Consider the following 26,413-nt stretch of genomic DNA (forward strand, 5'->3'; position numbering starts at 1 on the left):
GGGTGTCGTGTTTCGCTCTCCCCTCCTGCCACACGGGGCCGCCCACGCGCACCCACGAAGGGAGGGCGCGGGGGAGAAACTCACCGCCCACTTGTTGCCAAAAGATCGTCGTTCTTTGGATTTCATCAATTGTTTGATTCAACAAATTGTCATTTTCCCCCCCTGGAACGCGACTGCGGTTAGATCAAAAGGAAGCCTTTTAGTTATGATATGCACTGGACTAGTTTAACCCAATCAAATTCGGGGAAAGAGCGTGGCAAATGTGCGCCCCGTAATTTACAATGAGTGTATTGTGCGAGTCTGCGTGTGCAAGCGTGGACTGAAGTAACACGCGTGAAAGCGAATTAGCAAATCATCTAAAAGAAGACGGTCCGCCCGGCCAAGCCTGTCTTCGTCCGCTTCGAGCCATAATGCCTGATAAAATTCAGTTTTCTACTGTTGCTTGTGTGAAAGCACTGGCAGCGGACAGACAAGTCTTTCCGCTTAAAACTTTGAAAGTAGACCATGTTAGCGTGTCAAACAGACAAGTTATACTTATAGATTAGGGACAAATAACAGTACTGTACTGTCACACTTGGGGTCAATCAGCGATCCGGGGCCAAGTGCGTTAGACGGCGTCCAAAGTGAAGTGCCGCCGGTTCCGTCTTGTTGCTAGGGAAACCAGGAAGTGTTTACCTGCAAGAGATGGAGAGGCAGGTGAGGAGGGAAAAGCTAATCAACGTCGGTCCGTCTTCTATCAAAAGTGTGTTGGTGAGTGGGTGCTGGTAGTCAGACACCTCACAACAATTGTTGCGGACACGACGTCAGCCTCGTCACCCGTGACAGCACAGCCACCTCCTCCTCCGCCTCGTCCCTGAGCATCTCTCCTACATGGCGCCTCCTCAGTGGGGGGTTGGAGGGGGGGTTCCGTCTTCATCCTCTCACCTCCTACTTTACTCCTCACGCTCGCTCAGCTGCTCACGCCTCATTCAAAAGTTATCTCCGGCACTCCTGGGTGATCGTCGCCTCATCTTGTGCCTCACTGCCTTCTTCATCTTCGCCTCCTTTTGCTCCTCTGCTCCATCTTCACTTATGATCTTTTTCCCCCCTCACTCCTTGCTGTTCACCCTTTTCATCACCAATTCCTTCTTGGGCCTCACTTCTTCAACTCCTTTCAACTCTTCACTCCTTTCACCTCATCTTGCTCCTCATTCCCTTTTCTCCTCATGTAGTCTTACTCCTCCCTTAAGTCTCTTTCCACACCCGCGAATGCTCCTTCCCTTGTTCCTCACCTCCTTTTCTTCATCTCCTCTTGGCCCTCATTGACTTTTCCCCTCATTTCCTTTTGCTCCTTGCCTTCTCCTCCGCTCCACTTCCTCCTCACCTTTTGTCACAGATCCTTCACCTCCTTTTGCTCCTCATCCACTTTTTCCCTCATCTCAATTCTTTTTTCCCCACCCCCAGCTCCTCTTACAGGAAGGAGCCGAACGCAGGATGAGTAAGTTGAGAAGAACAAGTTGCAAAATGCTCGCTGCACCTCCTTTTCCCAAACTTGACAGCCGAGAAGCTTTTTAGAGCAACCACGGAACTTCACATTCATCTCATTCGACATGATTACAATTTCGAATGACATCGGCACCCGACCGCTTTTGAGATTAACAGGCTACCTAAACGAGAACGTCGGGGGGGGGGGAAAAATGTAATTGTGCTTGTGTCAATATTGAATCGTATTGTTCGTTTTGAGTAAAACTCGACAGACAGGAAATTCAGCCGCTTTCTGGGACTGATCGAAATCGTGACAAAAACAACATGCAAATTCTGAAATATTTTCTTTTTATTGCTGGCATGATTTGAAGCAGGCGCCGTCTTGTCTGCGTGATCCACACGCTCACTGGACATCTTATTAGCTACATCACGTCCATACATCCATTTCTAGAAGGATAAAAACGGCAGTCTTTACGATTTGAAAATGACATTCTACTATACTGCGGTTGTCAGGGAACCTGTGGGTGTACCTAATTAAGTGTCCAATGGCTGTCTCGGTTTTTAATCGAGCAACAACGTGAAGAAAAGGTGAGGAAGAGGGTATAAATACTTTGTGTGTGTGTGTGTGGGGGGGGGGATTGAAAGTCCAAGGGGGGTCAAGCCGTGTGTCTGCGGCGAGGACGCCGCTCGCTCTGCATGTGAAAGCGTTGGCTATAAAAGCCCAGCGGGGCGTCCGAAGTGCAGCATACGTGGGAATTGCCGCTAATTGATCTTCAGCACTTCATTACTGACACTTACAAAGTAATATTCAGTATTCCAGAAAGTCAACTCAGACTTTCTTTTTCTTTTTTTTTTTTTTTTTTTTTTTAACTACACCATAATTTCCAGGATGCTCGTCCAAAGACTTTTCCTCATAGGAAAGCATGGAAAAGTAAAATAATCCAATCCGGGATCAAACTGTTAACTGTTTGCTAGCAGGAGAAATAAGCAAAGCTACAAACAAAGAATGCGCCCCCCACCCACCCACCCAAAAAAAATCTGCAATTACATTTTTGAAGGCCATGTGACCAATCCTACACACATGCCATGACTTCATGTTTATTTTTTCAGTGTTTTTAATGGTTTATTTATTTATTTATCTTTAATCGGGCCTGAGGGGGCAAAAGGTGCCACATCTAAGCAGTGCCAAGCAACACTGTAACGGGCGGGGGCTTTACACCACCTCACCATCTGTATGGCGACAACAAGACACACACACGCACACACACGCACACACACTCGTGACAGTAGATGTTGTCAGCTGGCCTGCAGGGGAAAGTTTCCTGTTCTTGTTTTGGGCTTCTGATGGGCCATGACGTGCCCCAGACCACCACCCCCACCCAACTGCCTCCCCCCTGATGACATGTTTGATGAAGAAGGAGCCCCCTTGTCTGTCTCTTGTCAGGTCACATGATCAGATGATAGGGTGGTGGTGGGGGGGGGGATTTATACGAGGAGGGCAACACCAAGGCCAAGTGGTCCGGAGGAGGGGGAGAAATTGGGGGAGTGTTGGGGGGGGGGGGGGGGGGGGGGGCTGTTCAAGGGGTGGGGGGGGTGAAAGGGTCCTTTGTGATCAAAAGGCTTATTTTCTCAGTTGCAATGGCGAGCTGGCGTCCATTGCTGGATGTCACGTGACCCGCACACGCCACACAAGAGCCAGAGTCAACCCGAAAGTGCTAACGTCCATGCTGACGCCGCCGCCACACCGTTTGTTTACTTTAGTTTTTGCCCATCTTTAATCAAAAATAGTTTTTTTTTTTTTTTAATGATAAATTGCTGTAGCTTTGTAAGCAGCTAGCTAGCACGCTAACAGTTAGCCTTGTCACAATAAAGGAGACATAAGTCGATGATTGCACCTTATGAAATCTGCCTAGCAACAAGCGACGACAGAGACTCAAGGTGATTGGGTTAAATTTCAATTACATCTGAAATTTGAATCCGCAAATGCTACTGTATGATGACGCAAAGGGAAGAATGTTTTCCCTTTTTTTTTACTTACTACAGTAAAATATATCCCATATTGCCATGGCAACAACATATACAATAATTTATAGTCATTCTAAACTGAAACAGGAAGTGGCGGTGCATATGGTGTGTAAAGCAGAATGGTGGCGTGTAAAAGCGACATTCCAGCAGGAGGGAATGCCGAGTGTGCTCAAGCGCGCTTCACTTCCTGTGTGAGCGTGTGTACATTTCCTTCGCCATGTATAGTCTAGTGTGCTGCTGTTATGCATCAACACTCGTCTGCACTCGCGTGTGTGCGTTTCGACTCAACAAGCCGGGCTTGTTGGGATGCCCAGGATGAGAATCCCGGACAGGGCTAATTACCGGAACATGTCTTACACGCACACACTCAACTTTGCGCGTGTGTTTTGACCGAACCCGCCACCCTTTTTGGGATGTGGAGGATCAACGTTTGGGCTACGTCCTGAAAGACGTCTCACAGACGCGCATAGGCGTGTGCGTAATTTGACTCAACATGCTCTGGCCTTGCTGGGATGTCCAGGATGAGCATGCGGGATGGGGCTATTTCCTGGAAGGCCGCGCACACTCAGACGTGGACTATGTGCGGCAAATTCCACTTTTTCCACACGCTCTATTTTAAACTTTGGACAAACTGAAGACTTTTGTTGTGTTTGCAATCACTCCCTGCAGCAGCAAGCGTGCGTGTGCGTGTGTGCGCATTTCGAAGAGTGGCACAAACGTATCAAATGTAGGGTGGAGCAGGGTGGGCTTGGATGGTCTGCGACTTGGCCTGCCTTGTATTTGCGTAGGTTTGGCTCGACGGGCGCGTGTGTGTCTATAGGCCTCTGTGTCTATTTCGCCTCTTGTTGTTGGCTGCGATGGCAACAGACATCACAGCGGGGCCGCCGTGGTCGCAACGCTCGCCAATCTGCAGCCCGCCGTCCCGCCACAAGGAGGACGGGAAAGGAGGAGGAGGAGGATGTCAAAGGAGGGGAAGGAGGACACGATGACCGTGTAGGAAAAAGGAGGTTTGGAAGGATAAAGCAGGAGGTCGAGAAGAGGGAAGACTACGAGGAACAGGAGGAGGAGGAGGAGCGGGTCAAAGAGGTGGAGAAGGAGGAGAACAAAATGATGAGGAGAAAGGAGTAGAACCAGGAGGAGGAGGAAAGTGAGAAAAAAGAAGGGAATAAGGAGAGGGGGGGAAACAAGAAGGGAGAAGAGGCAAGCCGAGGAAGAGGAGGAGGATAAAAAAAACAGGGAAAGGACAAAGGAGTAGAATCACAAGAAAGAGGTGAGGAAGGAGCACAATGAGAAGGAAGTCAAAAAGGAGATGAAAGAGGAGTAGTAGAAGGGGGAGGAAGATGAGGGGAGGAGAAGTAGAAAAATGCAAAAGAGGAGATGAATGAGAAGAAGGGAGAAGAAACAAAGGAGGGTTACCAAGAGAGAGAAAAGAGGAGGAGGAGGAGCAATGAAAAGGAGGAGAAAGAAAATGACCTACATCTGCCTCCGCGCAGAGCACGCCAATCCCCACTTGACATCCAAACATGCCCCAAATGCCATCAGAGTGACCGCAGTCACACGTCACAACTTGTTGGACACATTCACTCACTCACTCGCCAGCGGCCATTTTGTTGCTGCTTGTTGCCACGCAAGGCCAGCGGAACTGTTAACGCAATTTACATATGAAATGAGTGCGCGTGCACGCACGCACGCACGCACGTACGCTGATGCTGCCAGTACACCACACAAACACTCATTTACATGCATTGCAAGCACAAACTCACTCACGCAGACAGACAGCGGAATGGCTGCCATTCCAACACTCACACACACACACGCACACACTTTACTATTTAGGGCAGGTGTACCTAATGAAGTATCCAGTGAGAGTACACTTTTCACTTGCATCTCTAAGATGCTGATTAAAACAAAAATAAAAAGGTATACGTGTACCACCATTATTTAACAAAAGTGCAAATTTACATTTAAAAGTGAGAACTAAAAAAAAACAAAAAACATACCTTGATGAGCTGAATGATAAGTATGAACATGAAAAAAGTGTCAAGAAGAAGCTCAAGGCACCGACGACTTTCCCGCCAACAGGCTTTAAGCACCGTCATGGCTTTTTGAAGCATGAGCGCCCCCTGGTGGAAAAGAGACACATTTCAAACCCTTTTCTATATTTCAAATAGTCCATTTAATGCGACTTAAGACCAAAAGAAATAACTAAAGAAATGTTTGTATTTATTTAGTATTTATCGAGCGATGTAATGATTAGTTTGCAAAGCTGTTGGATATTAAGAACCAAAACTGCAATGTTGACACCATTTAAAAAAAAATGTTTCACACAATTTACATACAGTACAATTATCAAAATATACATTTTTTTAAATGTTAGAGAACTGCATGAGAACTGGTCACTATACATTTTAAAAAAATAATATTATAGCATACACGTTAGCTACTGTACACCTAACTATAGTTTTGAGTTTTAGAATATTGCTTTTCATATTTTTTTTAAATGTAAATTAGATTATAAAATATACCGTGACAAACCAATTGTAAAAATGTGTGTTTTATAATGATTATGTGAACATTACATATACAGTATTAAAATAGACCCCTAAAATAATCCGTTTTTTTTTTAAATTTATTTAAATGAGCTATAAACAAGCAAAAAGGCGTAACTATTAAGTCACGAAGTGAGTATGAAGTGTGTCTCGCATAAGCGTTCACATGAAAAGTAGACTCGGCTCACCTCTGCTTGATACCTGCTGACTAAGAGGTCCATTTACAAGCGCTCACATTTGGCTCTGTGTGTTTGTGTGTGTTTGTGCTGAAACCCTGTCGACTTGCGGTTCCGACCCATTCGTTGCCAGGAGAGACGCTGACTGGAAGCACGCACGCGCATGGATGAGGGCCACCCAGAATGGGGCCAAGTGGGACCACCCCAACACTGGCAGCATTCTATCACCACAGTCCTCCGAAGTACACAAAGTACACACACAATTCTCGCACACACACACACACAGAGGTGAAGTGTGACGTGCAAAAGCTGTAGGACAAAGCGGGTGAAGGATTCCTCTTTCATCCAGACACAAAAGTCCAAAGGGGTTTGAAATGCTGGGCTTCAGTCAGAACCTTACGGAGCCGACTAGAACACTTCGGGGCCAAAGTGTTGCAACATTTGGGACTGCGCGTGTTGCTGTCTCTGATCGGCCGTATAAATTATCCACAAAGGTGCGAGAGGCTGCGGGAATCTGAGGGGAACGTCCAGGTTGTCGGACAAAAAGCGTCAAAGTGAGACATCTGACGTATCGTCGTGTCGCCGCCGGCACAGAAAACAACCAAGAAAGTTTGGCCGCTTTTAAAACATTTTTTTTTTACTGTAATGTTGCCGCGGTTGACACTCGCCGCGGTAGGTAGCACGGGGGGGGATATGAGCCCCTGTTAAGAGGATCAAACTAGAGCCCAAAGAGGCGGTGGTATAATAAGTTCTAGGCGAAATCAAATCGTGGCAGAAATGCAAAGTTTTGAACTCATTTATTTTGTATTTATTTTGTCATGCAGCTGCATTTTTATGTTCACCAATTTCTACTGAATTTATTCTTGGCTTTCTATGCGTGGTGGTGCAACGGCACCTGAGTTGTTTATTGGAGCCGAATTTTATTTTGTGTATTGTACTGGGAACGTTTTGATATGCCCGTCATTGGAATGTACTGACACCTTAGAGTTATTTTCTTGTAATTGTATTTTGTGTATTTATTTGTATCGGGGTTGTGTTGGCAAAATGTTATTCACGCCTTGTTATTTATGTCATGTATGTCATTTATTTATTCATTTAATCTTCCTGTTTATCGGGTCTGGGGAAAGGGTGGGAATGGATGGCAATAAAACAAGGCAGTTATTGCAATTGTAATCACTGCTATGGTCTATTCCTGCCTCACTTATTCCTTACTTTTTTGCTTTTTTTCTGTCCGCTCTTGGCGTGTGCAATGTCGGGCCGCTTTGACCTCAAAACCTGTTTGGAATCCAGCCCAGCTACGGGGGGGATTAGCATCACTAGCGTAGCATCCTGCTCAATGAACAAACACAAACAGTCGGGACGTGTGGTCTTTGGTCTAAATCCGCACTTTATTCCTAACACTTACAGGTTTGCTTGGAACCAACGCAACCAACCAACACCCCCCCCCCCCCCCCCGAATCCCCACCCCCGTCCCCGGAAACAACAGGCACACACCAGGCGATGCGTTCAGGGACACCGTGGAAACTCGGACAAAACGTCCGGGTTGAAAAACATTATCGTCAGGAACGAGAAAAGATCTCAAAGCTTCCAGAGTGGCCGCCTTTGTGTACATCATCATCTTCATCATCAACAATAATAATCATCATCATCATAGTAATAAATAGAAACGCAGGAGTCTACATTACAAGAAACAAAAGATCGAGTGGAGTTCTTTGGTTTTTACTATTGAGGTTTTTCTCTTCCTTAGCAGTAAAATCTTTGCTGTCCTCTCATCGAACTTTGGATTGAAGCTGCATGCTAGGAAAATAAGAAAAGTAAAAACGAGGGCTAGCCAAGTGACGTTTGTCGGAGTAAAAGCTGAAAAACATTCACACCCAAAAAACTTAAGACGAACGTGTTGGACATGAAGGCATCCTGAAGGTTTTACTATATGTGGACTTTGAAAACTTTGGTGGATGACTTCCGCTCCTGAGTTCGCGCCAGACGGTAAAGCGCAAACGTTTTATTTGGTTTTCACGAGAGAGAGAGACAGAGACAGAGAGACAGAGACAGAGAGACAGAGAGAAAGAGACAGAGAGAAAGAGAGAGACAGAGAGAGAGAGAGAGAGAGAGAGAGAGAGAGAGAGAGAGAGAGAGAGAGAGAGAGAGAGAGAGAGAGAGAGAGAGAGAAAATGCGAGGTAACTGTCGTCCGAGGACATCGCAAAGCTTTTCTACCCACAAAATGGGGAAAAAAAATTGCCAGGAAAAGACAAGTCAAAACGTTCATTGAGTCGCTTTTTGATGGCATAAGAACTAGTTGAAAAGATGACATGAGCGATACATAGGCGAAACTTAGGTGAACTTTTTTGGGGGGCAGTTTCTAACCAAATTCTTTAAAAAATACAGTTCTAAAAAAAAATCTCCTACCTTTTTCTATTAATCTCATGCTGAGTTTTTTTTTGGTTCAAAATCCTACTAAAAGGTATTTTCAGAGTGAATAAAATTGGCAAGAAATCGTTGGCAATAAATTTCCGACTTCTCGGTACAATTTAGTAGGATTTTCGACAAAAACTCAACTAGAATCAGGAGGGAAAAAAGACACTCTTAAGCAATATAAATTTTCCTACCAAATCAAAACGTTTTGGGAGTAGCAGGTATGCCATGTTTGTAGGTATTTTTGGGGGGTATAATTTCTAATTAAATCCTCACAAGATCCCGTTTGGATGAAAACAAGCTTCTCAACAAGCCCTGAAAAACCATAACACGTTTTAAATAGAATCCAATAAATACATAAAAATAAATAAAATAAATAAAATAAATAAAATAAATAATAATAAAAAATCTATAAATAAGGTACAAAGGGACATTTGTTTTTTACAGTAAATACAAATAGTTTTCTGTGTAAAGCTTTTTGGTAATTTTCCTCCTACGATAACCAGCAAGAACATTCTGCCCTGATAATCATCATCATCATCGTCATCACTGTGATTATTACATTTTTTTCCTAATCATTATTATTAGGGTCCGACCAATTCATTGGCCGATATGTCTTTTTTAAATCAGCAAAAATCAGCCGTGTCGTTATATTCATTTGCACATTGACACGTTACAACATTCAAATATCCTCCCCGCCCCCAAAAAAGAAAATTTCGGCCAATTCTTCTCTCCGTTGTAAAGATAAATATTAAGAGTACAAAGTACTGTAAACCAAACGTTCTGCCTGTAATTCATATCGAAATCGACCGAGAAAAAAGACCCATATCGGTCAGGCCCTAATAAAAAGATAAGTGATTCTCCATGACAGCATCGCTTACTTCTCTTTTTGTTAATGACAAAACAGTGCTGAGCATGATGATAATGAACTCATACATGTTCGTATTACGCGGCAAAAACGTCTTATTGTTCGCGTGAAGGAATGTGACCCACACAGTCATCCACACAAACACACCCAGCCAGTCTTGCAGAAAGTTTGGTATTTTTCTATTTGGTTCGTGTCTACGCTGAAAAACTTTTGGTTTGTTCCACTTTTGGCTTTTGTTTTTTTTTCTTCTTCACATTCTACGTTTTACTTGTTGTTGTTGTGGGAAGCTACATCTTCACACTTTTCTCCACTCATCAATAAATCACAAGTAAAAGATATGAAAATAGGTAGGACATCACCCCCCCGCCCCCCCTTCACGTACCCCCTTACTCCCCCCTCCCCCCTCCCGCTTATCACGTAATGAGACAAATCCCGTACATCATCATCGACAAAAAACACCATGAAAAGCTAAAGAAAAAAAAAAATGGGGGAAAAAAATAGACTTTTCTCTGAGAGTCACACGAGTCCAGGAAACATCAAAACGAGGAGGGTGGGTGGGGGCTTTATGTTGAAGGAGGCTGTTTGAGTGCGTCCATACGAGAACATCACATTTATAGACACACACATTCGAGGCCCCCCTCTGCCCCCACCCACGCCCGCTATCCTCTTTGTTCCTATTTGGTTTCGGGGCGTCAGTCACTCACTTTTGCTTCTTTTTGGGTTGACTTTTTGCTTTGTGTTGTTGTTGTAGTTTTTTTTTTTTTTTGTGGTTTTCCTGCTCCCAGCGCACCTCTTCACCTTCCTCTTTAACCACCTGCAGCTTCTCCTCCTCCTCATCTACTTTTTGGTCCTTTGAAGCAAAGATCTTTGGAGACAAAAGGGAGGAGGGAGGGAGGGAGGGAGGGATGGATGGGTGGGTGGAAGGGATGGAGGGCAGGGCAGTGCTTCACCTCCTCCTCTTCTTCAGTTTGGGCGTGTGTGTGTGTGTGTGTGTGTGTGCGTGTGTGTGCGCGCGCGTGTTTGCCGTCTCAGGCGAGACCGCGTCTGCCACAGGCCAGGCTTTGGTATCCGAGAGTGACGGTCTGCTGGGAGATGATGAAGATGATGATGGAGATGATGAAGTGTGGAGGCCATTGTCAATAAATAAATAAATAAATAAATAAATAAAGGACACGGCCGGCGTTTGCCTGTAGGGTGCGCCCCTCGTGTGAAAAACTTTGGTTTGAGCAAACTTCCTGCTGCTGGTGATGAAGGCGATGAACTTCCTGATAGACGTTTGTTGGGTTTTATGGGATTTGGCACAAAAAAAATATAAGGCAAGCGGATAACAACAAGTGGTCGTTTGAAAGAAGCATCCCATGCGGACAGGCGAGTTGGGTTGAGGTCATATATAAAAGTAGCTTTGGAATTTTTGCTTTTCGGAAAGATTGGTCTGTTTTATTGCCGCTTCACCTTCTCTTCTATAAGCTTGACTTGTAAACTTGGGACTCAAAGGATTTAATTCCTGAATTTGAAATCAACTGTCTCGACTTCTGTCTTCTGAAAATAAGGCAAGCTAACAACAAAAACTGTGAGTTTGATGAATATATCGCCAGGTGGGCGTGCGTGGTTTACCTTACAGGGAAAGTTGCTTTGGGGTTTTGTTATTTGTTTGTCAACTGGAATTCTTCGATGAAATATCCACGGCAGCAATTCCTAAATCTGTTCTTTCTTGAACCATGTCCAGTCACATCCACAAAGTTTTGTTGTCATAGGGTGATTCCTTTTTGTGTCCTTGCCAGGGCTAGTTTACACCCTGCCTGCGTCTTCATCGCGGCTAGGTTTAGTGATCAAGAATAATTCCCGGATCAAACGGCCGCAAGTTTGGCGGCAACGGGCGAAGTGGAGTTTACGGTCAGAGCCCCACCCGCCCGTCTGCTCCTCCTGGTGGTGAAAAGAAGCGGCGCGTTGGCGAGGTAGAACGTTTGGCATGTAAACGCCACGCTAAGTGTCATGGCGAGCGATGAGTAAGGGAAATCAATATCAAAGCATCCTGAGTGAAATGGGAATGCGTGAAAATGGAGTCGGGATGTATCAGAAACGCGTTCCCGGGCGGATCGGAATGCAAACGTCTAAAGCTTTTCTCTCCGTTTCTTTTTTTGTCTTTTTCTATTTGGTTTGGAGTTTTTGGTATTTGTAGGTTTTGTTTTTGGTGTTGGTTGCCTCCCGTCATGCACTTGGTCTACTTCCTGACACTCCTCAGCTCCACGTGGTTTTTGTTTTTGGTTTCGAGTCGTCTCTTCCTCTTCTCTGCCTCCTCGCCATCCCTCCTCGTCCTTTGTGTACATTTTTTGGCTTGGGAGGACGTCGGCGAGCTTGAGAGATGGCTTTGGTTGAAAGGCGACATTTTTAAAGCTTCCTTTTCCCACTCCCCCTTTTCTCTGATAGGCCATCACTCGGCCATGGCCCCGCCCAGGGGCGGCGGCGAGGCTTCGCTGAAGGAGCAGAACGAGGCAGGGCTGGAGCAGGGCGAGTCGTCGGGGCACGAGGGCGGGTCCAGGAGGTGGGCGGCGCCGGCGGGCGGCGACTGGGCGAAGGCGAGCCGGGGGGCTCCCCCCGCCGGGCCGCTCACCAGACCCATGGCGGGCGGGGACGCCGTCACCATGGAGATGGAGCCCGTCGCCATGGGCAGGAGGGCCGGGCGGTTGAGGAAGAGCGAGGGGCGCAGTGAGGGGGGCACCCCGCCGGGGCCGCCGCCCAGAATCACGTGACCCGCACCTGCCTCCATGATTGACAGCTGACCACCGCTAGCTGCCAGTGCTGCTGGCGGGGTGAGGAGGAAAAGGTAGGAAGGGAATAAAGATGGGAGGGAAGAAGGAAGGAAGGGAGGAAGGGAAAAGGAAGGGGGGAAAAAGGAGGCAAGAAAATAAGGAAGAACGGATGTGGGAGGGAAGAAAGGGGGGAAAGAGGAAGTAAGGAAGGAAAAATGAATGACGGAACAGGGACGGACGGAAAGAAAGACAGAAAGGTGTGGAGGGAGGGAAAGAAGTAAAAACATCAGTCAACATGTTAACAAGATATTAGGAGACATCGGAATGGTGATTCAGAAGAAAAAAAACCAAGTCAACTTTTCTGAAGCAGTTGATGAATCCATTACAAGTCGTCCAAAAGGAGCCGAGTTTCCACGTGCTAACAATGCTAGCCCACGTGACCCCCGCTCCGATCCGCCACATCATCCCTTCATTTGGCTTTCCCTGCAGGAGGTCACTTCAAAGAGCAGCCCCGCCGCAAAAAACCTCCTTTGTGACGCCTCATTGATTTGGAGGGAGTGTAGACCACTTCTTTTTTTAGCCAGCAGTGTGCGGATTTGGAGATTTTCATTCATCCTTACCGAGTCCAAGAGCAACACAACATTCAATGTGCGCACAATAACACGCACGCACGCGTCCATTTTCGCCGACTATTCAACTTCTATTTCCATTGTGGTAAAAAGGTAGCAAAAAGAAGCGCTGTGTACAACTTTTTTGGCATCCTTCTATCGGGATCTTTATACAGTTCACTAAAAAGTCAATTACAATTCTTAGCCACCGGGGGGCAATATACAAACAATAAAATCAATCCATAAAGAAGACGGTCACAATTTAGTGACGTCTGCTCATGTATTTGAACTCTTCAAATCTTTTTGTGTGGGCGCCAACTACTTGCTGATGTTTGTTTTTGGCAGCAAGGCTTATCCTATCCCCCCCCCCCCCCCCCCCCCCCCCCCCCCACCATACTGAACATAATGACACCCACCTTGCATGGTAGCCAGCGGATTGCTGCCCATGAGCGCCTGGTTCATCCCTGTGCTTACTCCCATCATCGTGGTCCTAGGCGACACATGCGCAAAAAAATGTCACATTCTTCTCATTAAACTACCTCCTCGTTTGTCTTTGGTTGGTGTGCAATAAAAGCAGACCTGCAACAACACGCCTGCCCCACGTTTGGGAGAAACTGTGGCGGACTCACCCAGTGTTGAGGCTGTGAGCCCCCAAACCAGGAGGGGCGGGGCTGGCTGTGCTATGAGGGGGCGGAGTCAAAGAAGAGGAAGTGGACCCTGCTGCCATGGAGCTGACGGGCGACGGCGACAGAGTGGCAGCTAGAAGGGGGACAAAAATAAGACCCAAAAAATGAGAAGATACAAGAAACGTGTTCTGGGAAATCCAGATGGAGATAATTGATCCCTGGGAAACAGACATGGACAGAGGCGAGAACATGTTTTATTCGGCTCTAGGAAACCGATGTGCTTCAAGAAATAGACACAGGCATAACGTATTCTAGGAAATAGACGCATACTTGTGCTGTTGGTCTCTAAGAAATAAACAGACGTTATTGCGTCGCTGAAGTAGACATGAACATTTTGGGTTCCAGGAAATAGACACGTGCTCGCTTGGGCTGTACGTTTCCAGGTAATAGAAAGAGACACTGTTGGGCTGTAGAAAATAGACATGGCCGTGTGTGTTGTTGGGCCCGGGAAACAGAGGTGGATATGGACGGATTGCGTTGTTGGGTTCCAATACTGCAGACATTGACATGTTGCATTGGGTTGTTGGGCTTCAGGAAATAGACAAGGACATGCCTTGTTGGAAGAAATAAACGCCGTCATTCCTTGTTCGACATGTACTGTGTTGTCGGGCTCCAGGAAATGGACGCTGTTGTTGTTTTGTAGCATCTAATAAAGCGGAATGGTTTTGAAGTCTGTCATCTGCTGGGTGATTACGGAGAAGAGGCGACATGTCGCACCGTGGAAGTCAGCAAAGTGTCTTGCGTGTCACTCACAACACAATCAATGTTGACTCGCGCTCAGAGAAGTCGTCGGCCTCCTCGGCGTTTCATCAGGCCACACAAAAGCACAAATCACATTTTTCATCTCGCTGACGGGCTCGCGTGGGATTTAGCTTTAATAAGAACGCACAAATGTCAATTACTGCTCACCAGAGGTGGGGGGGGGGGGTTGTGGGGGGTGGCTGAGACACGTGAATTGATCCTGGTTAGACTTAAGTCGCCAATTTTAAGACTTACTCGACTAAAACGATAGCCTCAAGTTGACTTTTCATTTGATATTTATGAAATGTGATGGAACAAACGGCTGGACGTGCTTGCCGTGATCACTGCAGCTACGCATCGACTGCACTTTCGGCGACAGAGACTCTCCACTCTTTGCTTTTTTTTTTTCTCCCCCATCCATTTTGATTAGTGAACTTAACTTACTCCCCCGCCTGTGCTGCTCACCTGTTGTGCTGAGGCTGCTGCTGCCCTGAGACACACCCGGGCTGGATATCTGCCGACATAGAGGGGAGAGCGGTTGAAAGGGAAAAAAGGGAAGCGATGGCGGCGAAAGGCGTACGCCGTACCATGTGCGGGCTGTAGCAGGGTGCTTTGTGCGTGACGGCGGGCGAGGTCTGGCCGGGCAGCGGCGGCGTGCTGCTGCTGGTGGGGTTGATGCGCTTCTCCTTCTGCCGCCGGTTGCAGAACCACACGCGGATCACCTCCTTCTCCATGTTGAGCTGCTCGGCCATCAGCAGGATCTCCTCCGAGGTAGGCTTCTGGTTCTGAGAGCGCACGGCGCGCGGCGTGAGCTCACGGGCCCGAGCGGGACGCCGGCGCTCGACGCGATGCGGACGACGGCCGCGCTCTCACCGCGCTGAAGTTGCGCTCCAGCGCGACGCGCACGTTGGTCTCGATGCTGGTGCGCTTCTTCCGGCGTCGGCCGGCCAGACCCTCCAAGCCCAGCAGGGGGGAGGAGATGGAAGAGGGGCTGGGCAGCATGCTGTCCACTGCCATGGTCTCTGCAAAGTCAAAATCGCGCGCGGTTACCTCCCACCAACGGGCGACTTTCACGGCAGGTCGTCGAACTTTGCCGCACGATTTAGCCCCGCAAATATGTCAGTGATCAAGTTTGACTCCTGGTAATGTTCCAGGCGTCAAACAAACACAAATACAATGCAATACAATTCATGTGTCTTTTCAGGAATGGCTTCTTGAGACTTTTTTTTTTGGTGGGTCTACTCATGAAAGACATGCTGACCAAATATGTTTCTCAGTAGAACTGGGCTCCTGGGACAGAATTGACAAAAGATTCCAGGGCTCAATTTTATCCCGCGCTTGGTCACCTGCGTCCCCGAGCCACTTCTCCAGCAGAGGCTTGAGCTTGCACATGTTCTTGAAGCTCAGGTTGAGGGCCTCGAAGCGCGAGATGGTGGTCTGGCTGAAGTCGTTGCCGTACAGTTTGCCCATGGCGACGCCCACGTCGCCCTGGGGGAACACGCACGGTGTCACAACATCGGTCTCACGCGACCACTCGCAAACAAAACACAACACACCCGCACATATGCACACAAACATATAAGCGAACAAAAACACATGCTCACAAACACACGCAGTGTTTTCACATCACATAAACCCACAGCGGGCTTAATGCGGTACCTGTGTGAATCCCAGCTTGATACGGCGCTGCTTGAACGTGCGGGCAAACTGTTCCAGCTCCTCCAGGTCGCTGGGCTCCTCCCCCAGGTGGCCGGCGTGGCTCCCGGCGGTCAAGGCCGAGTTCAGGGAGGCCGCTATGGCGCCGGCCGCGATGGCGCCGGCCGAGGAGCCCACCGCCGCTGCCACCGCCGCGCCCGCGCCGCTGACGCCCGTGGACGCTACCGGGGCACTGACGCTTCCGCCAGCGTCGCTGCTCTTCTCCCTCTGCCGGAAGTAACACAAGTGGGGGTGAGGTCCCTAACGCGCTCTTGGACCTCACTAGTAGGGCAAGCACATTACTAGTGAGGCGCAACTGCGCTAGTTGACGGATGCGCGGGCAAGGATAGTGAATAATTGCGGGAAACGGCTTTCCATCTGCGTCGGCTTGGTTTTGTGAATGTATCTGAATACAAAGAGTGTGGCGGCGCATCAAACGTCAAGCTTAAAGTGGCGTCTGAATGCGCCGGCATACGTCGGCAGAGACGCGCCGCATGTTTACAATCTGCCAAATTCGAGTGGCGCTGCGCGCCGCCTATGCACGCAGGCGGAGAATATAAATGAGCGTGGCGCCGGTCGACGTTGTGCATGACGCCAGCTCAATTTGGCCATCCTGACGGCTGAATTGCCGACGCAACCTGATGCTGGGCGACGCTGAACGCGCCTTAAACAACTCCCCCAAGATGGACGCGTTTGCTGCCGTGCATGCCGGGCGCCCGGATGATGAGCCGACGGGGATTCACGGCCAAACGCGTTGAAATTCCGAGAAACTGTGCCGGCATAAAGATGAATACAGATCCACCGTTTGGCAAGAACAAGCAGCCGAACATTAAAACGGATTAAAAAACAAAAACAACTTTATACTTACAATCCTATGACTGCCCATGCATTTTTTTTTATTTTTTTATTATTCAATTCATTTACAGTGGATATAAAAAGTCTACACACCCCTGTGACTTTCCCAAAACAGATGGAATCACTCCTGAGCACCCACTGAAAAGTTAGAAAAAAAAAATCAGCTTTCAATTTCACCGATCCACACGGACTTGGGTGTTCCTGTCCATCGTAACAGAACACGCCGAAAAGTCTCAAGGACCCAAGTTGGATAGTGAGCAAGCAGAAGGTCGGCCATTTTGATTTTGACACTCCATGTCTCCTACTTTGTCGAACCAGGGAATTCACCCAAGTCACCAAACGAGGAAAAACAAAATTTATTATGATGCTCACCTGCGCTTGGAGGCCCAGACGGGGCGTCGTCGCCAACAGCCCCGCCGAGCTTTGCTGAGGTAGCTGGATAAGATTTGGTGCGGAGAGCAAAGCTGTGATGGGAAAGAACGAGAGCAAAAACATTCCGTGAAAGTGCAACGCTTGGCTTATTGGTAAACTGACTTCGGTCACCCTAAATATCTTGAACGGTTCTTCTTGCAGCCGTTACCTTGTTGCTGCTGTTGCTGAGTCTGCGGGGGCGGCTGCGACAAGAGGAACTGGGCCGGGGACTGGAGCGGGTGGCCTGGCATGAGAACCAGCTGCTGGAGCTGGAGCAGCTGCTGGATGTCCTGCAAGACCGCAAAGCGTTGGGCACACCTTCACCGCCTGAATTTCACAAACAAGCGGGCGGGACCCTCTTCCGTATTTGTGTTGGGACGCTGCGATTGGCTGCGGGTACCTGCGCCGTGAGCTGGATTGGCTGAGAGAGGGCCAGCTGAGGAGGAGGAGGAGCTTGAACAGTCACTTCCGGTTTGCCGGCTTGCTGCTGTTGCTGCTGCTGAGATGTTTGGCTCTGTTGCTGCTGCTGCTGTTGTTGTTGTTGTTGTTGTTGTTGTTGTTGTTGGTGGTGCTGCTGCTGCTGGGCGGCGGCGTGAGCGGCATGCGCGGCGTTGGACTGCTGGACGGCGGCGGCCAGCAGCTGAGCTTGGGCCTGCTGCAGGAGCAGCTGCTGCTGAGCCGGCAGGAGTGCAGCCAGCTGCCAGGATTAAAGACAGGAAAGACAACCAAATCATGGGATGTACGGCTGGGAAAGATCACCTGAAAATTTGTTTTTACAAAACCAAAAATCCGATTTCCAATTAGAATTGACTTTCACCCTTTCATTTATCTATAAAAAACTAATAAGCTTTTTTTTCCTCCCACAAAAATTAATTCTTCTATATTGTTTGGCTTTTCCCATTTTGTTTATAGCCAACCTTTTTTTTTTCTCCCCCAAAAATCTGATTTCCGTTTTTAATCGACTTTTGTACTTTGTATATAGAAAAAAGCACATGACTTTTTTTTTGTCTTGACAAATGAACCGAAATGAATCAATCAAATCTCCGCTCGCGTGTGGTTTTGCTCCTACGCATACGGTTCCTCACCCCCGCGAGTTGACTGCCAGCCAGCATCAGCTGCGTGTGGTGGTGCTGCGCCTGCGCCTGCGCTTGTGCCTGCTGCTGCTGCTGCTGAGAAGATGGCGGCACGGCGCTGCGGGTCATCTCACAACTCTCTTCCGCTTTCACCTGGTGATCCAAAAACCCACTTTTTAAAGTTTTTTAAAATGGGCATTTGTGGATGAGTTAAAAAAAAAAAAACTGTTGACGTGTGTATGTAAAGTATGCTAAACAATTCACATTTTTAAATTGCATTATTCATAATTATAATGAATTCAGCAATTATTTGATTAAATAAAAACAGCAAACAAAATTGCTTATCTGACCATTTTATTTTATTAGTTGGGACAAAACAAGAAAGCAATTATTCAATCCGATGAATGAACGAAAATATAATTGAGTTTCGCAATAGAAACTACAAACACGCACACACACACCTTGCTGGCTGGTGTGGGCGAGAGGTTGAACGGGCTGCTTTCCAATGGCTGAAACTTGTGGAAGAAAAAAAAGAAAAATGCATCCAAAGTAATAAATCAATACAATGATAGCAATAACTACACATTTTTTTCAATTACTTTCCTAAGCACTATTGAGAAAAAAAAACAACTACATAATAATGGCATTGAATTTTGCATCTGTAAAAAGCAAGTTCATGGTCATATTACATAAAAAGTATTCGAAGCATTTTAAGACTAACCTGCTCGTCTGGACTGTTTCTGTCTGAGTCTGAAACACAAGAAGGTTGTACAATGACAGGAGGTAGGAAACCAGAGAGGAAAAAAACACCACAGCAAGCGGGATCATTTTTTTGCTACCTGAGCCGTCGCCGGGATAGTCCGGCCTGGCCTTCTCCTCCTCTGCTTTGGACATCCTGATATCTGCCAGGAATGCAAATATAATTAAAAAAAACATGAAAGTGAGGAAGAAGAGGGGAAAAATAAGAATTAGAAATGAGCGCATGTGGATGCTATGGCTGGGCTGGACTATTCATTTTAGCGATTCATTCAAGTTTGACATTTATTTATTTTTTGCGTCTTCCATTGTTTGAAGCATGTCCTCACTGTTGTGCACTGCTTACACTAACAACATGGCTGAGAGCGGCAAGGAGGTAGTTGACAAAACAAAAGCATAGTCAACGCTGCCTTGTGTGCAGCATAACAGCTAAATGCTGATTCACCATGTTTGCCTTGAACTCTGGGCTCCACTAATTGCTGCTGACCTCAGAGCCCAACTGGGTTTCTATTTAATTAGCATTTCTTTCAATTTGTTCAGGACATAAACCCTTCAGTGATTCATAGACCAGGAGCAGAATTTAGTTGCAGTTTTCCGGGAAACAATTTTTCCCCAAATGCGACCACTGAATTTCCTTTGCATTAAAAAATACAACGACAAAAAAAAAAACAGCCAACATGAGCGGAATAATTTTCACATTGAGAAGAGCCGATCATGAAGTCACTGGGAGGAAGCACTACATTTTGATCTTTTTATTTGAAGCCCGACAGGACACAATTAGGTTACGTTGACATGGGGATTCCTATCGACTCACGCTTCAAATAAAAAAACAAACAAACGCTACGCGGCATGTTGGCTGACGTCCGTTTGCGCCGACCCTTGGGAATGAGGCGGTAATTGCCGGGACAAGGACGGCGATGAAGGAAGTGCTTACTCCAGCGCGGCACATTACTCAGCGGCGCCTGGCGCCATTTTGCCTCAAACGATCTCGCTTTTAAGTCTGTCTTGGATTGCAGTTACCAGGAGACGATGAAAACCTTAAAAAAAAAAAAAAAAGACATTTTTGTAAAAATCACATTCTTTCTCTTAACGTGATCCTCGATGGTGTGGCCTAAGATCTTCTCATGAAAAATATAGAGATATGACATACAATTGAATCAAGTTTGGGAAATTACAGAAGCATGTTAAGTGTGTGTGTGTGGATGGGTGCTGCGGTTGCGCAAGTGTGCCAAATGGTGGCAGCACCTTCCAGCACAAAAGGAGAACGCTACAAACACAGGTCACATCATTGGGTACAGCATACCATTCACATCCAATAGCAAAGCCGGACCAGACGCTTTCATTGTACCACGAAGCAAAATATTAGAAACAGCTCTCAAACACGCAAGCAGGCGCACAAAATGAAAGAAAAGATCCTCAAAATTCCTAAATTGGCCTTTTTAGTGAGACTGGAAACATAAGGGCTGAATCTGTTTGCTGGGAGCCCTCCCTGCCGGTGTGTGCGCGTGCGCGTGCGTGCGTGCGTGAGTGTAATGGGATGGCTGGAGGGGTCCTAAACTGGCCTCTCGACGTCACCCCTCCTCTTTTGTTGCCCACCCGCCCCGCCTCAGTTACGCCTGTCAGGGGCCCGTGACAGACGGCGCGTGGGTTCGTTTGCGTGTTTGTGTGTGTGTGTGCGTGTGGTTGCAGGGGGGCAGCGCCGTTTGGCGTGTGGAGGTCAGAGTTCAGGCACATGGTAGCGGCCGTGTCCCGCTTGCGCACACACGCGCGGACTCAAGCTGCTCGCCGCCTGCCTTCTCCACCTGTCCCCTGTCACATTCACTGAAACGCACGCGCACAAGCAAACTAAACGACACACTTTTCACTCATTTCAATTATTTGATATTTGATTCAAAAGTTGCTGTTTTTTGTTTTTTTTTACCAGGCTGCGTCAGAAAGTTTTGATATCAATGCCGTATAATCACTTTTTTTTTGTCGTATATTTGTTGGCACAACAGCCCTGATTCACACCTTCCTGAAATGTTGAAAACTTTGTTTTCACTGCTTAAATATGCGGGGGGAAAAAAAGAAGAAAAAAAAAAGAAAATCAGCATATTTTTTCGGACTGTGCACCAAAATGTCTGACAGCCTGATAAAAATCGGCAACTTGTGTCGTTTTGACGACACTTATTTTAATTCAATGAGCAAAAAGACTGTTTTCCTTGAGAAGTAGTTTTTCTTTTTCAGTTACATAGATTGTGATTCCCCACTATATCCCATAACAGCTATTTTGTCTCATTATCACTGGAAACCGCAAAGATTCACTTCTTGCACGTCTGAACTTTGTTTTTGAAAACACTTGTCACTAAAAAAAAAAAAAAAAAGAATGGAAATACAGGATATGAAAAATGTTAGCTCATCATGATTCTTGGACTGAATAGCAAAATGAAATTGCTACACCCATCTCTTAAGTTTCACGCGGTCAACATTTTTGAGCCATCCTCCTGATTCAAATATTCTAAAACTTCTTCTCAGAAGCTCTGAGGCGTACTTCCGACTCCTTTCTCGCTACTTCATCCCGGTCAGGCCAGGGCTGGACACACTCACACGCACGCACACAAAAACCAGCGGTTGCCAGGCAACAGCCGGAAAGATCATTGTGTACGTGCGCGCGTGCACCTGCGCGCGCGCGCGTGTGTTGATCATTAAGGATAAGCATGTCGGCTAGCCGCAGAATGCTAACACGTGGAGGTGCACACTCACGCCAACAAAACACGCATACAAATAGGCACGCCCACAAAAAAAACAACCCACACAAACATTAGTAAAGCAAACATACACACGCAAAACAACAAAAACACACACAACCATTAAAAGACACGCACAACTACAAATGGAAAAACACGGAAACACACAAAACCCCACAAGCACAAATACGCATACAAACATACACACAAACCCGCATTACAAAACAAAGAAAAAAAAAAACACACACACACACACAAATACGTGCGCACCAGTTTTTAAGACTTCCTGTAAAAGTGTCCACAGGATGGACAGTTTTCAAGGTTCAGGACACGAGACTATCCACATGCGCGGGCACACGCACGCACGCACAAACACGCGCACACACAAACTGTCCCAGGAGTGTTTATTATATCCGATGCGGCGGCGGTTTCTCGCACCACATATTTCTGCGCCGATCGATCGCTCGGACTCCCGACAAGACAATAATGGCAGCGCCTTTCCGTCGCCATTATTACCGGTCTTCCCGGAGGAGGGCGGCAGGAATAAAAAGGAAAAGGAGAAAAGCCACCGCCATGTTAAAACTTGCCGCCTTCCTCTGAAGCTAATGGCGGCTGACCGACAAGATGGCGGCGAAACGGCCCAAATGGAGACGGGCGGCAAGAAGGCTGGGCGGCTTTCGGACGAATGATGCACACATTTAGCAAATTTTGCTTTTTAATCCAACACCGAAAAACGCGAGTTGTTTTTGTCTTTCAATTTTTGACGCGTGCGACAAAATGCGTGAAGCCGATTTGAGAACTGCGGCTAGCAAGCTAACGTAGCTTGTTTCCAAACTTACAGGTCACAGTCAATAAAACATCAAATTAAAATCAGTCCTGGGGCCATTCTTTTTTTTTTTTTTTTAATGGATGATTTGCTGCCGTGCGTTGCTGACACAAACATCATGGCTGCAAAGTGACAACTTAGCGATTTGGTCGCTAATTTTCGACATCAATTAACGATGTGGAGGTTACCTTGATTTAAATCAAAAGAGTGAAGAGTAACTATTGTACTATTGTCACTGTTGGTGTCTGTGTAGTTATGTGTTCCGAACGTAAACACGATCATATGGCATATGTGTCACTAGAAATGCACCCCCCCCCCCAAAAAAAAGAGAAATAGTCATGTAACGGGAATTAGGCACTTGGCCTTCCAATGTTTACGTTTCTGAAGGTGTCAACTTGTCGGCCGTGCACGTCCGCCGATTGCCGACGCCCTAAATTGCCCGCCAATTAACGGCGGCTCTCGTCTGACCCTTTTCATCTGGCCTCACCTCCGCGTCCATCTCCCGCCCGGTTAATACCTCTTCAACGCCCCCCCCCGGACCCCCTTCCCTCGTTGTGTTTAAACGCCTCGCTGTCATCGCGGGGATGCGATCCTTGCTCCGAACCTTCATCCCCTGCTTAAATCACGCCGATGAATTATTGAGCGTATTTATTCAAACAGCATTAATTATAAAATAGCGGCGGGAGGAAGGAAGGACGGTCGGGAGGTAAAGCAAGGTGGAGGTGGGGGCTACTTGGAAAAGGGGGGGGGAAAGGGAGGAGGGGGTGAAAAGTGGGGTGTGTGTGTGTGTGTGGGGGGGGTTAGGAAATTGGTGTGGCTAGTGGAACAGAACACCCCCCAACCAAACACCCCCCCCCCCCTCAAATCTCCACACACCCTCCTTCCCGGCTCTGCTTTGTATTCCGCGGAGATGACAGGGGGAAGCTTTATTGCTCTGAGTCGGTATCGATCGGGGCCCCGCCAAAGGGGGAGTCGGACCCGCGCGCGTGCCGGGCCCTTTTGCAGGCCCCTCCGTCTCAGCCGCCAAGCGCACGCTTTGATTTCGCTCGTCTGCAATCACTGTTTACATTCGGCAGTTGGAAAAGAGTCCACGGTGGACTGGACTGGTGGGACGGCTTCAGATTTTTTTTTTGTGCGTGTGATTCCTGCAGTTAAATGGCAGCCTGCACCGATATTCTAACCATAGCCGAGCAGTGGCGGGACATTATGATTCACTGGGAATGTTGTAGATTTGGGCCTCTTTTGCACATAACTCTTTAAGGATCACTGTAATCACCCCCGTGCTTATTTGCACACTGAGACCTGTTAAAACCAAAAATCTGCTAAACATTGGTTAGGTGAGGTCATGCCCTGTGGGCGTGGCTAAGAGCAAATGACGAGGGAATATTTTGGGACACATTCAACCTTCTCTTGCACCCGTGCGATCGGAGGGCTCCACGGCCGTGTGTCCATCTTCATGATCATTAAATAGCCTCAAGTGGGAAATTACAGTCTCCCGGTAGTTAATGTTAACATAGCGAGCATTAAAGATGAAAGGACCGGTAGGAGTTCGGACGCAATCGTTTGAAAATGGAAATGCTTTTTGTAGAATAAAAGTGTTCCAAAGTCGACTGGGACAGGAATCAGCTCACCTGCCATCCGAAGGAGGGCAAGCGGGATCATAAATGGATGGATGGGCATTAAACAGCTCCACGCGCGCACGCGCGCACGCACGCACGCACACACACCTGTACCGCTGACCCTAATCCGGCGGGAGCGAGCGTGACAAGGGAGGGATCAGGCGCGCCGACGGGCACGTTCCAAAATTGGGGGATATGAGACTGGAGGATTTAAGGGTGCCGGGGTCCCAAGTGTGGCCTCGGGATGGAGGGATGAGAGGAAGCAGAGCGGGAAGGTGAGCAACACACACACACACACACACACACACACACACACGCACGCACGCACGGTAGTGCAGTTCAGAGGGTAGCCTACATTCAAAGTTTAAACACAAAAACTGCATTTTTTCGTTTTCGTATGGATTTTTTTTTTTTTAATGATGAGATAGCAAAGGCATTTTTATTGCATTGTGAGCCAATTATTAATACAAGAAACAAAACAAGTATAAATATGTACGTAAACTACTTCATTTGAATGGAATAACGAATCCCACCTTTTATCAAATGATTTATCAATTCCATTGTTGCTATTTATCGGAATTAAAACCGTGTCAAAAAAGTTAACACTTGCAAATAAAATGAGCAATTTTGAAAATAAACATACGTATAATACACACTAGAATGTAATAAACAAAAATATAATGAAAAATAGTTTACTATTCTCATTTGTTGCCTACATCAATCAATCAAACTAATGATATGAATGGAAAAAAAACGGAATAAATACAGTGACATCTCCAAATTCAGCAAAATGAAAGAACCACATATCATTTATTGCCATGACTTTTGTATGTAAATAAATGCTCGGCGGGCCGTACTTTGCCCACCCGTGTGTTGCGCATACTTGAAAAGCTGCGCTTACTTCCTAGGCCAGGAAATACAACCAAAACGTTCGAAAATACTCTCGCAACACACACATTTGTGCACACTTTAAATGTGTGTTTGCGTGTGCGTAGGTAATTGCAAGCTCACAGGAAGAATAGATGTGTGAGATTGTATGGATGACATCGGTTGGGGGCGGATGACAATAACAAGCAATTTAATGCAAGTCTGTCTCTTGATGCTGTGTGTGTGTGCGTGTGTGTGTGCGCGCGCGCAGGAGCGTGTGTATGTCACCAGCAGGAGACAACGCAACATGCTTCTCACTGTTACATTCTGCACTGCACAATGTCTCTTTATCGGCGAGGACGTAATCACCGCCTTTAGTCGACCGACTCCCAAGTGTGTGTGCGTGTGCGTGCGTGCGTACGTACGTACGAGGGATTCACACAAGCGCACACACACATCGGCTGAGTGACCTAGCGCCATTTCACACTAGTGACCAGTACAAATTAGATAAGGGTCCATTCTCTCTGCACCGGCAAACTTCTAAACACACACACACACACACGATTTGCACTAGTTCATTATACTAGCACACACAAAACACACACACATATATATATATATATATAAAATAAAAAGCCAAAATGACACTGACCTGAGGTTGCACTCAGGCACCATACTTCAGCTAATGATAAAGTTGTAGCGACAATTATTTATGACCGAGACGAGAGCTACACCAAAAAACCCTTTGTAATAAGATTGTTCAGTCGAAAAACAAATTTGAGGGCGGCGTGGTACCCTGAAAAACAAAAAACAAGACGCTAAAAGCTAGCGTCGGATTAGGATTTCCTCACGCGATTTCACGGCCGTGTCACGCATTCGCCAACGGTAATACAATATTTGTCCTGCGACGTCTGGACTCACGGCGCTGTTTACATGGCATGTCGGGGGGCAGGCGGGGCGATATCTCACGCTAATCGATAAGTGAGGGAACCCGCGGTGAGGTGGGAGCGGGCGGGGGAAAAAAAAAAAAAAAAAAAAAAAATCGGTAAGGAAAGCAGGTTATCTCCTGTCATTAACAGAGGGATTCCCGCCTGGTGAAGTGGGGGGGGGGGGGGGGGGGGGGGGGAGGGGCGGGGAAAGACCAGCAGCGCTCATTGAGAAAAACAGCGTGTTTGGCATGAAGAGAAAGCAGACAATTATCTCTATTGATTAAAGGCAGCCAGCCAGCACAGCCAAGACGGAAAACTACAGCCGGATCAATAGAGATGGAAAGAGAAGGCGGCGGCGGCGGCGGCGGCGGCAGCG

General features: G+C 47.1%; 1 protein-coding gene across 10 annotated transcripts in view; it reads right to left on the bottom strand.

Moving 5' to 3' along the window:
- Positions 1 to 383: 383 nt before the first annotated feature.
- LOC147131938 (POU domain, class 2, transcription factor 2-like) overlaps positions 384 to 26,413 on the bottom strand; it is a 65,510-nt gene continuing 39,480 nt past the window's right edge. For 6 of the 10 annotated variants that reach the window (XM_086015298.1, XM_086015295.1, XM_086015303.1 and 3 more), the window contains 16 exons: positions 19,154 to 19,216; positions 19,036 to 19,064; positions 18,776 to 18,829; positions 18,327 to 18,467; positions 17,642 to 17,938; positions 17,411 to 17,531; positions 17,203 to 17,294; positions 16,924 to 16,968; positions 15,940 to 16,203; positions 15,627 to 15,768; positions 15,154 to 15,302; positions 14,868 to 15,065; positions 14,746 to 14,794; positions 13,483 to 13,612; positions 13,270 to 13,343; positions 9,919 to 12,297 (listed from right to left, as the gene is read on the bottom strand). In XM_086015298.1, coding sequence (XP_085871424.1) covers positions 11,927 to 12,297; positions 13,270 to 13,343; positions 13,483 to 13,612; positions 14,746 to 14,794; positions 14,868 to 15,065; positions 15,154 to 15,302; positions 15,627 to 15,768; positions 15,940 to 16,203; positions 16,924 to 16,968; positions 17,203 to 17,294; positions 17,411 to 17,531; positions 17,642 to 17,938; positions 18,327 to 18,467; positions 18,776 to 18,829; positions 19,036 to 19,064; positions 19,154 to 19,216 — 2,219 coding nt within the window. In that variant the 3' untranslated portion in view covers positions 9,919 to 11,926. Of the gene's footprint in view, positions 676 to 5,489; positions 5,613 to 9,918; positions 12,298 to 13,269; positions 13,344 to 13,482; positions 13,613 to 14,745; positions 14,795 to 14,867; positions 15,066 to 15,153; positions 15,303 to 15,626; positions 15,769 to 15,939; positions 16,204 to 16,923; positions 16,969 to 17,202; positions 17,295 to 17,410; positions 17,532 to 17,641; positions 17,939 to 18,326; positions 18,468 to 18,775; positions 18,830 to 19,035; positions 19,065 to 19,153; positions 19,217 to 26,413 lie in introns of those variants that run through there. The other 4 variants (XR_015082229.1, XM_086015299.1, XM_086015301.1 and 1 more) reach the window with 4 other exon arrangements.

The sequence above is a fragment of the Filicampus tigris genome, chromosome 18 (assembly GCF_054856515.1).
Source record: "Filicampus tigris isolate MCC_2025a chromosome 18, RoL_Ftig_1.0, whole genome shotgun sequence".
In the NCBI taxonomy this organism is placed as follows: Eukaryota; Metazoa; Chordata; class Actinopteri; order Syngnathiformes; family Syngnathidae; genus Filicampus; species Filicampus tigris.